Source organism: Leuciscus leuciscus (genome assembly GCF_965113295.1).
Source record: "Leuciscus leuciscus genome assembly, chromosome: 5".
Taxonomy (NCBI): Eukaryota; Metazoa; Chordata; class Actinopteri; order Cypriniformes; family Leuciscidae; genus Leuciscus; species Leuciscus leuciscus.
Window position 1 is genome coordinate 44,430,488 of NC_138729.1, and position 13,502 is coordinate 44,443,989.

At 38.8% G+C, this 13,502-nt stretch overlaps 1 protein-coding gene across 1 annotated transcript in view; it reads left to right on the top strand.

The window, feature by feature from the left end:
• The window catches only part of sema4c (sema domain, immunoglobulin domain (Ig), transmembrane domain (TM) and short cytoplasmic domain, (semaphorin) 4C), a 58,848-nt gene that overhangs the window by 24,294 nt on the left and 21,052 nt on the right, over positions 1 to 13,502 (top strand). Inside the window, exon 2 of the mRNA XM_082170234.1 lies at positions 6,043 to 6,257. Coding sequence (XP_082026360.1) covers positions 6,155 to 6,257 — 103 coding nt within the window. The 5' untranslated portion in view covers positions 6,043 to 6,154. The remainder of the gene's footprint in view (positions 1 to 6,042; positions 6,258 to 13,502) is intronic.

Sequence of the window (13,502 nt, forward strand, 5' to 3'; positions counted from 1 at the left end):
TGTCTGTCTGTCTATCTGTCTGTCTGTCTGTCTATCTATCTGTCTGTCTGTCTGTCTGTCTGTCTATCTGTCTGTCTATCTATCTATCTATGTCTGTCTGTCTATCTATCTGTCTGTCTATCTGTCTGTCTATCTGTCTGTCTGTCTGTCTGTCTGTCTGTCTGTCTGTCTGTCTATCTGTCTGTCTGTCTATCTATCTATGTCTGTCTGTCTGTCTGTCTGTCTGTCTATCTGTTTATCTGATCTATCTATCTATATATCTATCTATCTGTCCATCTGTCTATCTGCTTGCTTATGTACCTATACCATAAAAAAAAAAAAGGAAAATATTTGTAGTAAAGTAAATTTGTATTTGGTATCTCTCAACATGCTCACTATTTGCTTTGAGTCATGTTTTGGTGGTTGTGTTGCAATGAATGTAGTGGCGTAGGATTTGTACGTATTTCAATATGTATAATATTATACCCCTGCACAATAACAGGAACTAATGCAACCGTGTCCCTGTAAGATATTGTACATAAAATACTGAATTTTGCTGCCAGGCTCCTAACCAGCTCTCCAAACATGCTACAGTTCTCTGCTGAAATGATTATGCGCTCCAGCAGTCATTGCTGAAATCATAAAAGTAGAACATAACCGTAATCGTTATTGCATTATGTTAAAGCCAATCCTGTCGCATAGCTATTTCCTTCGCTGATCGCTGGTGTCTTTAACAGAAACACAGCAGCCTATATGTCTCTCTTCTAAAGGCCCCTGTGGGACCGAATGCACACAATGTGGTTACCGTTGCATTGTCTGCTAAATGCTGTTGTTCTGTTGATCTGCTACCGTGCGCTAACTCAGCATTGATGTGAGGTCGGGAATCAACCTATGGATGTGCCACACGTGTGAAAGCAGCTGGGTAATGAGGTTGTCGCTGTTGTCGCAGTTGTCGTTAATGAAGCTGATTGAATTGGCAACACATGCAGGAATAATGACAGGTCACAGAGGGTATCCCAGCATCCCCTGCTCCTGAGGGCATGGGGCATAGCAGGGGAGGCATGGAAACACGTGAGAGTCTCTCTCATACACATGACCAACCAAACACACACTCACTCATCAGTTTTTGCTTAAAACTCATCATTAGAGTAACTGACAGAGCAAGGTCAGAGAGAGATGGATTATATTCAGAGAGAAAGGTTTATAGAGAGACGATGAAAGAGAGAGGGGGGGGGGGGAGAGATGTGGTTTTACCAACCATAGGCTCATTGGAAAAACTTGCCTGTGGCGACTTTTCTGCAAAATGACATTACATTGCATCTTGCACCGCACATTTCGCAAGACTTTCAAAGTGAAATGTCCAGTGAGTGGCATTAAAAGGTATATGCTCTATCTATTGAAAATAACACACCACCTACATCTGGTTTGGTAGGAAATTAATGTTTCTGCCACTATAGGCACTTTTGTCACTGCTGACTTTTCGATAGACACTCTCTTAAACACTTTTACACTTTAATTATTTAATTTAATATTTTTACTAACAATGTCCTAGGAAGTATACACATACATAAGAATTATGCCATTTTTATAAAAAAAAAAAAATCATTCTCATTTCCACCACAGATTATTTATTGTGTTTATTAGCATTATGTTCTGGAAATAGTGGTTATGGAAATAATATTTCACTTTATTATTATAACTGTGATCTTACTGTCATAACATGTGTGAAAAAAATTACATAAATAATTTTCACAGTAAATATTGAAGTCATTTTTTTTATTTCACTCTTTATTTAAACTTTTATGATGTAATTTAAGATTGAAAGCCTGGGTTTGGGACGAGGGTTAAACAGTATAGTTTTAGACATATAGTTTTATAGCTTTCTGAGATTGCTTTAAGACTTTTATATAACAAAAGTTATATGAAAAATTCATGAAAATGAACCCATGGGACATAAAAGTTAAAGTAGCACCCATCAATGAAAACAAGAGGTTAGATCTACATAATAGTAGACACAAAGTGAGAAAAAAGAGGGAACAGATGATCCCATCGTGGAGCTATTGCTCTATGGGCCGAGGGCCACTGGGAGGGGGGATCCCGGTGACAGGAAGGTTTTCCTGTGGAATAGGAAGTGGGACGCGCCTGCAGCTGATCAAACTCCATTTGATTATTAAGACTTTCATCTATTCTCATTCACTGATGAAACATCACACTGCCTGTTGATGTCATAGAACAGACACACACACAATCATTCAACACACACACAAGCTGTCAGCCTCCCACTCTTTCACACACTCCCACTTCTAACATCATCAGTCACACTTACAGCACACATGCAGTCCGACCACAACAACATTCACACTTTCTTCTACAAAAAAAAAACATACATAATACATGCATGCCAGCTGCAGGCGCAATCACAAAGGCATAAACAAAGAGCAAACAGCATTAAACCTTCAGCTCAACACTTTCATCAGCACAAGACTGCAGGCTTCACAGTCACTCTGAAGTCCTGAGACTCTTTCTGAAACTCTGAGGGCTGAGTTCACTAAACCATCACGCCACTTTTGTCTGTAGTATTTCAGTGCAAAATGCCTAATTTATTTCACAAACGCAATACGGTTTAACCAGGTGGAATGCAGCTGCTGTGCCGTGTTATTCAAATTAAATCATTGTCATTCTTTTCAGTGCTAAACACACCTCCTTTCTATGTAAATCAGGCTTATTATAGATTGTGCACAAATCTCTTTGCTTGGCGCAATTAACATTGTGCTATTATCACCTGCGGAAAGCAGGCGGTAAATGGAAGTTCATTTAATAGAGGTGTTTGTTTCAGGGTTGTGTGCCATTCAGAATTGAATGGAGAATGCATTTAAATTTGAATTCGAATGTAAGGAAATAAAATTTTAATAAATTAGTGTGTTCATAATTTTAACTAAAAAGCAAAGTTTGTCAAGACCAACTTTATATATTGCCTTGATAAAGAGCCTTCAAGGTTTATAGACTTAGATAGATAAGATCCATGGATTGATTGATTGATTGATTGATTGATGATTGATTGATTGATTGATTGATTATTTGATTGATTGATTGATTGATTGATTGGTTGATTTTTTATTTATTGATGGATGGATGGATGGATGGATGGATGGATGGATGGGTGGATGGATGGGTGGATGGATGGGTGGGTGGGTGGATGGATGGATGGATGGATGGGTGGGTGGGTGGGTGGATGGATGGATGGATGGATGGATGGATGGGTGGATGGATGGATGGGTGGGTGGGTGGATGGATGGATGGATGGATGGATGGGTGGGTGGGTGGATGGATGGATGGATGGATGGATGGATGGATGGATGGATGGATGGATGGATGGATGGATGGATGGGTGGATGGATGGATGGATTGATGGGTGGATGGATGGATGTTTTTTAATTTGGTATTTTTTTGAGTGAAAATTGAATCAAATTAAATCTTACCCCTTTTTTTTTCAATGCAGTAAAATGCCTTTTAAAGTAAATTGATTTCATCTGAATGATTTTAAATCTGAAAGTCGACATCTTAAGACTAAAATATTAACTTAGGTGCGTTGTTGTTTTGTCTGCTTCTTGTATATGACCAACTACCTTTACTTGAGTCGGATAAATATAAACTACTACTACTTACTGACACTTACTGCTGGTTCACCTGATATTTCCACTTCATGGTTGCCTGTCGTTTTGGAAAATAATCCAATGGAAAATATATAGAGTAAACAGCTCTCAGTGGCATTAAGATGTACATGTCTGCGGTGGTTCACGCCAGACTGAATGCGTCAAGCATAAACAAGACTTAAGGGCCAGTACAGAGACCTTGAGAGGGCTGGTGGCTCCTCTAACCACCTACTGCCCTGCATCTGTGGCTATAAAAGAACCCTGCCTGTTACTCTAGGGGATGAAAGCATGCCGTCCTGTTTTGATTAGTGCCATCTGATCTTATACTGAAATAAATAGATCATATGCTGAAGGCAGATTTCTTTTATTCTGATCATTCTGTTTATGCAGTGTACATTTCAAGAGAGTTTGGGTTTGACGTAGGTTCTTTTTTGAGGATTTGTTGAGCAGCTGGTGTTGAGTGGTCAGTTTCTGCAATCGTTGACATGGTGTAGAGATAGTGGCAGGATGTTGGGAAATTACCGGCCACTGACATGCGAAGGGGTTTGTTTAAGTTGCATTAAAGGAGGGATGATTGGGGAACGAGAGATGGAAGGAAGGAGGAAAGCTCTTGAGTGAGACACTGGAAAGATGTGTTTATGTTGAGGGGTGGAGTTGTTTCCTCTTGTGCATCCGTATGGTCACAGTCCACCATCATGCTGCTGCCTTGACATCTGCTGTCTCTTGGGGGTCAGTAGGTCATAGTTCAAAGGGTCTTATTTTAGTTTAGATGATGAACATGGGGATTGGCTGTTGGTTCTAGAGAAGAGCTTATTATTGACAGGAAGACAAGAGCAGATTGGAAGGAGATGGGAAACGCTCTAGACTCACAAAGCTGGTCATCACTCAACCTTCGACCTTTTTCCGGACGTGCATGAAAAAACGGCGGACATTTGTTTTCTTTAGGGAGGAGTTCATTTCAAAACACACTCTTTGAATATACGTCCATCTTCACACAGATCACGTCCTTTGGCAGAAGGACAATGTTTATCACATGACGGGTTTTTTTTTTATATAATATTTAATTATTCATTTATTCTTTTGGAATTTGTGTAACTGTAAACTGTAATTGTTTTGAAATTCCTTGTTCTTGCAATAAAAAAATATGCTGTAAATATGTATAATAATCTTTACAGAATTAATTAATATTAAAACATACCTAACAAATATCTTTACATTTTATATATTATATAGGTATATAACACATTTTAAAAATGAATAGTCATTTTAAAAACATATAGAGTTTATAAATCTTATATGATTTTTTTACATTTATTATATATGCAGGGAGAGAGCAACATAGCATATTTAGTTTGGAACTGCCGTTCAAGAAAAAGTGCAGAGAGAGCACAATCACCTGTTTTTAAAAGTCCAGTAGACAGCACCTGTCACAACAGTCAGTCCAGATATAACACAGATATAAGCAATGGCGCATCGATCCAATAAAAAAATGGCGTGCAAGTGGAGATGTGAGTCATCGAATTGCTATATTGCAACCCCTCTATAACGGACAACTCATTTGGAGTGAATCGCCACCATCTCTGACTTCTCTTATCTGACTCTCTCTCTCTTTCATGCTAATGAAAAAAGAAAAACAGAAATCAATGGCCGTGAGATTGCTACCGCACAGGTCCACGTCTCGATCCAATGATGGCAAGAGGCCACCCCTCCACACTTTCTTATCGTTGCGAACATTTAAATTCACACAACCTTTTCAGACTGAATAATAAAACACAGTGCAGGCAGAGAGAGAGAGAGCTTTACATTGTTATCTTCACCGCTAAACAGTATTTGACATTTGACGCACATTTAAAAGTCAATGGGTTTGCTCTCAAATCAGCAAATATTATCAAGGCCCTAATTTCCCTTTTTAATGGAGAGAAACAGGTGTGAGTTGATGATTAGAGCAAACGTGTGAAAACGGCTATTGCTGAACAGACTGAACCACTCAGGCCTTTTTTTCCCACTCTTTCCCTTGAAACCTTGCTTCGGGCATCATCATAATGCATTCAGGAGAACGCTGACTCCAATTATAATTACAAGCGCACGTCTCGTTTGTCCGTGACTGTCAAAAACAGGCCTTCTTAAATGTGCGACATGTTCTATTGGACACGATTGTGAGTTGTGTTGATGCAGCCTTGCTCTGACAAGCATCCTCAATTTGGCTGGTGGTCTGCCAAGATGCATTTATCGTTGTACCTTCTGAAAGAGTGTAAAATATGTCATTAAAATTGTCCTGACTGTGTTTTCTCACTCCATAAACAGTTCCTGCTCAATTGGGATAGCGACAAGAAGGCTCTAGGGATGTTGGCGTTCGTCTTGTAATCACTTTTGTTTATGTTTTTTTTGTTTTCTTTATCTCCCCTGACAGGAGCCGTTGTGCGCATCTGGAGCCTCCACATCTCGTCATCCAATCAGAGCCCTCGCTTCAGAATCTGAATCTGCATTCCGTGGAGCAGAATAAAAGGAGTGGGAGCGGAGAAATGGGGTGTGCGAAAGTTCTTCTCGTGATGTTCGTGATCGGGTTTGAAAAGGGGATTTGCGTCAACTGGAACCCCGTCCCACGCAAGACAGTTAAATATAATGGTGAGTATCTAATGACCAAACAAAACTGTGAGCAATTCCTCCCAGCGGTGACTGTGCAGCAAATGAGCCCACTGTCCTGTTCCCGTTTCTTTTCTCACAGTATTTTTATGGCACTTTCTTTATTTGTCCGTCTCTTTCTTCTTTTCTTCAGTCCACCCCTCCCTTCATTCTCTATGCAGATTTGAGATAAAAGGCGTGATTTCTGCTTTGAATTTACTGAGATATCACATTACTGCATGGTTTGTTAGGCTTTTATTGTAAAGAGCTTACATCCCTATTCATTTGCTCTCACTTCATTTGTGCCTGTTCTCCCTTTCTTACAGTTTTCTATTTCACCGCTCTCTACTTCTCTTTTTCTCGTACGCTTCCTCTGGAGGGAATTCAATGAGAATGAGTTGTGCCTGGTGAGAGTGCTGTTTAGAAAAAAAAAATAGTTTTCTTTATCAGTATTTTTGTCTATTCCTGGAAAAACTTCTAAGCATCCTTAAGACATCTAAGCATCCATAAAAATGCGTTTACTTGAGAAGCAAAATTGCATATTTTTTTCACTATTTGTTTTCAGATAATATCATTTGAATTATGTGTATTTTTCTTATCTCATTGGCAAAATATTTTTCTTTCATTTTTTTAAGCATACATCTGACAACATTTAATGAGGTCTATGCTTAAAGTAGGAGAAAAACTATTTGCCAGTGAGATTATAAAAATAATTTTGCCGGTCAGACTGAAAACACTCTGAAAGCTTATTTCCACAATTTTGTTTCTCAAGTTCCGTCCTGTTTTAGTCATTTGTAGATGTTTTTACAGCAATATGGAATAAAAACCTGACTAAGAGATTGATTATTGTGTTGTATTTGCGATAAAATCAGGTTAACGGCACAGACGCACCCTCAAAATTAGCACTGATTTCAATTTGTACGCTTTTTGCATGCCAGTCCTGAATAAAAGGTTGTGGAGGATGCAACAGACTAGCGTAATGTGGCATACTATGCTGAGACTGTAAAACTTCACTTCATTACTGCAGTCCAGACACCTGAATCGGCTCTTTAAAATGCAGAAAGTGCACTAGTCTACACCACGTGTCTGGATGCATGCCCTGTCATAATGCTCTTCTCCATCATTTGATGAATTACTTCTATAAAGATCAATAGAAAATGTACAAAAAAAAAATAAAACATAACAATTTAGCACAATATCACAGTCAGTTGTGCCAGGTAGCTCTGAAGTCAATTTTTATGGTCGGACGATTTTTAAAAATTATTTTGAAAGAAGTGTCCTATGCTCAGCAATGCTATATTTATTTGATTATTTTTGTAAAAAATTTTTTGATTATTATAATTTTTTTTTACAATTTAACTCTTTCCCCTCCATTGACAGAATTTTCCGGCTAACCGTGTTTTCACTGTTATATGGTAGGGGGCGCTATTACGCATCTTCTGAAGGAGTACAGAATATCCTGATCAAAACACAGACAAAAAAAAAAGCAGAAAAAAGCGATAGCATATGTAAGCAGGTGCATATGTAAAATAATGCGATCATCAACATAAAATAGCATATAAATCGAAACTGCCTTTTGTTACCGAATGAAATGTCGACCCAGGACGAGTTATAGGACTGTGAAGCTTTGGGGGTGTTGATGGACTCGATCTACTCCATCTGTGTTTTGTTCATTGTTCATGAATACGATCTGGATGTAGTTTTTGTCAAAAACGCCATTTTCTCCGCTTTTTGCTCAAAATGTTGCCTTTTTTATGAAACCCATATTCAAGTGTTGATAAAAAAGAATGCATGAAGCTAGAATAAAACTTTTTTGTAAACTTTTGTTTAAAAGCAGAGGGTCTTTCTGTTGATATATTGTATGTTCAGAGATATTCATACAACAAAATATTCTGGTGGCCATGAAAGTTTTGTGAAAATGATCAAAAATGCTGGCTGGCAAAAACAATGTCTGGGAATGGGCTAAAAAACTGTTTTTTATTTAAACGTATTCAAAATGTTCTGTGATGTCAAGGATTAATCAGGATTCTTTAACGAATAGAAAGTTCAAAAGAACAGCATTTATTTTAAATGAAAATATTTTGTAACATTACAAATGTTTTACAGTCACTTTTGAGAAAAAAAAAAAAAAAAAAAATACCGTAGTATACTTAGAAGGAGGCGTGTAACATGAATGATTTGGCTTAAATGAAATACTCTTGGCACCACAATATTATAGCTTAGAAACTTTCAACTAGATTGCTGAAATGCTGCGTGCAAAAGGGGCACAGCCTTTAGTTAATTTGCCCCTCAATCTTTTCCTGTTTTAATCTAAAACAGCTACAATAAACATTAAGCAGTACTCATGATTTTATGTACACCCATAAATTGATAGCATCTCCTTTTAAGCCCTCGGTAGAGATCGTAGCGGCTGGGAACGCAGCCTTAAATGGACAGGAAATGGATTTAGTTGAGCTACAGCAAGTGAGAGGGACGTCAAAGAAAGTCCAGAAAGAACAGAAAAGTACACAGTGTGTCTACAGTGTGTTTAACTACTGTTTCAGGTCATGTGTGACTTCGTTTGGGCCCTAAACCACATAAACAGTAGGCCTGCACAGCACACATGCGCTTTTCGGGGAGGATGAAAGCCAGAAAAACAGGCATAGCATCGAAGTGCACTTTAATGTTTGTGTGTGTGAGCGCGCAGAGTGCTTAGACTGGCAGTCTGAGGGATTTAGAGCTGCAGTAGTGTGTGTGTGTGTGTGTGTGTGTGTGTGTGGTTGGAGGTGGAGAGCTGGATCGCTGCAGAGATAATATTTACCCAGTACTTTCCACACCCACACCCCCTAAAGACCCCTCCTCCACAATTATCCCCGTCTTAAAGACAGAGAGGAGTCACAATCATTGCAAACACTTGTCTTTAGGCTGCAACTAAACGTCTTTTCATTCCCATTTTCCCCCTTTGTTCATTATCAAAGCACTGTACGTGTCTCTGTGTGAATGTCTGATGAGGTTTCATCAACTACACATAATCAAGCATCTGTGAGACTCGTGGAGTTTTCAGCATTTGCCGTCTCACTATATGAGGATGTGAAAACATGAACTTTGTCTCCAGAGCTGCTCTGATGCTGCGTTCACACCATGTCCAAATTACCGTAGTTTCATAGGGCCCTATTTTAACGATCTAAGCGCATGGTCTGAAGCGCACGGCGCAAGTGCACTTAGGGCGTGTCCGAATCCACTTTTGCTAGTTTAACGACGGGAGAAATGGTAGGCGCACCCAGCGCATGGTCTAAAGGGGTTGTCCCTATTCTCTAAATGAGTAATGGGTGTGTTTTGGGCGTAACGTGCAATAAACCAATCAGAGTCTCATCTTCCATTCCCTTTAAAAGCCAGATGCGCTTGCACCATGTTCGATTGCTATTTATTCATTTGCAAGCAGAAAAACTGAACGCTTCTCCATAGAGCAAACGGATCTGCTCGTGCTCGAGGTTAAAGCACGCTAGCAGACCATCTATGGGACAAGCTGGATTCCACCATATATTTATGTACACAATAAAAAATGTTTACATTGTAATCCTTTTATTTTTCATATTTGGCATGTTTGTGTGCTGCTGCGCGTCCCTGTGTGTGTAATAAACAGAGTGTATGTGCGTTGTGGACCCGCCTATAGGCGCACATTACTAATGCGCCCTTTAAATAACAAAACAAATCTTTTTTCGCCATTGACTTTAGACCAGGTTTTTGTAGGTCAATGGCGAAGCCTATTTCAGCTGCCTCAAAATAGCAACATGCCAACAATGCGCCTGAACACACCTCGTTTTCAGACCAGCACGCCCAATGGCGAACAGATGGGCGCATATGCATTTGCTATTTAAACAACATGGCACAGGACGCAAAAATGACAACTGCGTCGGGCTGAAACTAGCAAAAGACACTTGCGTCGTGTCTGGCGCTGCATTGCGCCAGGTGTATGATAGGGCCCAAAATGACAACACGAGACGTTCTATTCGGAGCTGTTCACATCCTCGGACTGGGAATGATGCATTTCTGTGGCATCACTATCAAAGCCTAAATTAATCTGCAGCGGTCAGGTGGTACAAGTAATTCTTACAAGCTGTAATTACATGCTCTACGAGGACGTGAATGCTTTTTACAAGTTGAAATCTCGTAATTACGGTAATTTAAACCTGGCGTGAACGTACCTTGAGAGTTCACTTCACCAGAAGTCTTCACAACAAACTGTCAAAATCAAGGTTCTATTTAACTTAAAGAAATTGTGAAAGAAGTATGTTATTATTGTGCAGCAGAATGTACTTCTCAAAGTAATAAAAAAAATTCCTCCATGTTTCCATTTTAACAGTAAACATCTGTTGTGCAGGACTTTGTTTGCCAAAAAATAAAAGGAATTGTTACATTTTCATTCAGTTACATAAAAAATAAATAAAAAAAATCATAAATTATAAATCCAGAAAAATAAAAAAAGACAACACAGAATTTCTGAAAAAGATAAAACATTTAATAGGGACCAATTATTGTAAAAAAAAAAAAAAAATTCATAAAAAAATGTATGAATTCTATAGATTTTAGACATGCATTTTGATTATTCAAATTGAATGACCACTAAATTGAATGTCCACTTAATGGAATCCAGAAATATTAAAATGGAAAAATAAATGAAATTTGAGAAATAAATAAATAAAACAGATTTCAATGGGCCCTAATTTTATTTAATACATTTTGTATAAGTTTCATTATTTAAAATAATTAGAAATTTGATTACTAAAATGTATTTAACCATTAAATGGGATCCATACATTTATATTTTTGGGCTTTTTGCCTTTATTTAGATAGTAGGAGGACAGACAGGAAATCACAGGAGAGGAGAAAGTGGAATTGGACTGGGAAAGGACCTTAAGCCGGGACTCGAACTCGGGTCGCCCGGAGTGCAAACACAACATACATCGGAGCACTTGCCCACTGGCTCCAATGGAATCCAGAAAAATGTTAACTAAAAAAACTAGGAATTCGGGAACAAACAAAAAACACAATATGAGAAAAAATAAAACTGATTTCATAGGGCCTTGCTTATTTTGCCAGCCGTTAAACTGTGGTCTTCATGCTGAAAAACAGCTCTGAGAGTTCAAAGGGGAGTCAGATGCTCCGCCCACCTCCACGCCCCACCCATAACTTTCCACAGCAGAGCTCCACAACTGCCGTCCTGGCACAACAGAGACCGAGAGCAGGTCAAACAGAAAATTAAAGACGAATTTCAATGGTGGCCAAAGGAAACTCCCGCTGACTTATAGAGGAATAGTATGAACGTCCAACGTGCTGAGGATGGCAAAGCTACAGAGAGAGAGAGAAAGGGACTGCCTGCCTAGCACATCTCTCTACCCTCCAATTACCATAATGACGGCCTCGGCTGAAGCGGACAGGCCCTCTGCGAGTGTATGTGTGCGTGTTTCCGTCTATCTGTGCCGAACTCCTCCCCACACACAGATATACAGAGACGTCTGTGATTTATCCTCTCCTGCACTTCTACTTCTCACTGTCTGTAAAAGTGTTTCTTTTTTCATTCAATAAATCTGTCTCCCATACCCTTTGTAGAACTGTTCACGCCAGAGTCTGTTTGTTAAAAGGGACAGAAAAAAAGAAAGTCTTTCTATTTTTTTGTGCGCTTGCCACTTTCATGAAAAGGTCAAACTTGGTACAAGCTGTGAGCTCAATTCTCGACTGCAATCCCCCCCCCCTGGTCTGTCAAACGACGGCCTATATTTCAACAACCTTTCACACATCTCTCCCTTTTACCGTCATCCAGTCTCTTCCACTCACTCTTTCATTTTCTTTCAGTCTTGCATTTCCTCCCCCCCCCATTTCTACCTTGCTCTTTTACTCCCATACTGTAATTTTTCAGCGCCCACACCTTTTTTGCTCTCTCTGCCATTCCTGCATGTTGGGCCCTGAGGACAGTTTCATTGCTCTGATGTTGCGTTTTCATAACTCAGGAGACTTAAAGTCACCATGAAATCAGAACTGCCCTTATTGACGTTCCTAATGCACGTTCCTGGATTTATTGTGCATGTTTTGGAAGTTTTGCCCAAAAAATCTTGCTCTGTCTATAAAATGACAGGCTTTGGTAACTTGTGATATTGTTGAGATCTCTTATGAAACTTTCCTGGTGTTTTGGAACATTGAAACTGGTTTCTGGCTGATCTAAGATAGTCATTAGTTAGTCCAAGATGGCCATTAGCTGGTGCAAGTGTTGGTTTAGCATTATTTAGACACTATAATAGTATTGATTCAGTATTTTTGTTTTCATTCATTTTGTTTGTTTTAGTCATTTTGTTATGTGCTTTTGTCATTTTTTTAATATATATATTTTTATATTTAGCTCGGTTTTATTCAACTTAAAAGTTTTACATCAAATTTTTATATTTTATTTCAGTTTTATTTTAACAACACTGTCAAACTGCTAAAATATTTTTAAACAGCTACAAGTTGATCTTTCCGACTTAAAGTAAGGTTAAGCTGGCTAACCAGCTAGTGCCATTATGACCAGCTGTTAACTAACAACTTTCCAAAACCCAGCAACTAGCATGAGATTTTACAGAGAATACTAAGGTTTTTTTCTCAGAAGAATAAAGTGACTCAAAAGTGCTGTAAGTAATTTCAGCTATAGCTATTTTGCTAACTCCCACCATTTTTCTAAATTCAACCACAAGTCCTCCTTTCAAATCCCATCTAAAACATGTTAGCAAACCAGATGTCAGCAATCATGAACATGCAAAATGGTTCACATGTAGAGAGCGTTTCTGATAGGCTAGTCTTCAGGCGTGGGCCGCTCCCCTGTCGCTCTTTTTGCTGTTTACACTCTAGCGCTGTCACTGAGACAAATATTCCAGTGACATCTGTCAGGAAGTTGGGATGTCTGTCACCATGATATCAAAAATTGACTTCTTTTTTTTTTTGGGAATACTGCAGTATTATAAATTATTTATCTGTGCACATCATATTTTTTTAATTCATATGCCCTTATAATCTTTAATCCAAAAAACTTCCCCTCCCTCTTGCAGTGACATCTCTTCACTGATGATGCACTGTATAAACACATTATTTTTCATATATTTTACATTATTGCTGCGCTTCTCTTCCCAGTCTGTCAGTAGCGCTCTGTTTAGTTCCGGTCTCTATGAAGCCCCTCCTTTGGAAAATCATAATGTGCTCTGATTGGTCGGCTGGATCAGTGTGTTGTGATTGGTCAATTGC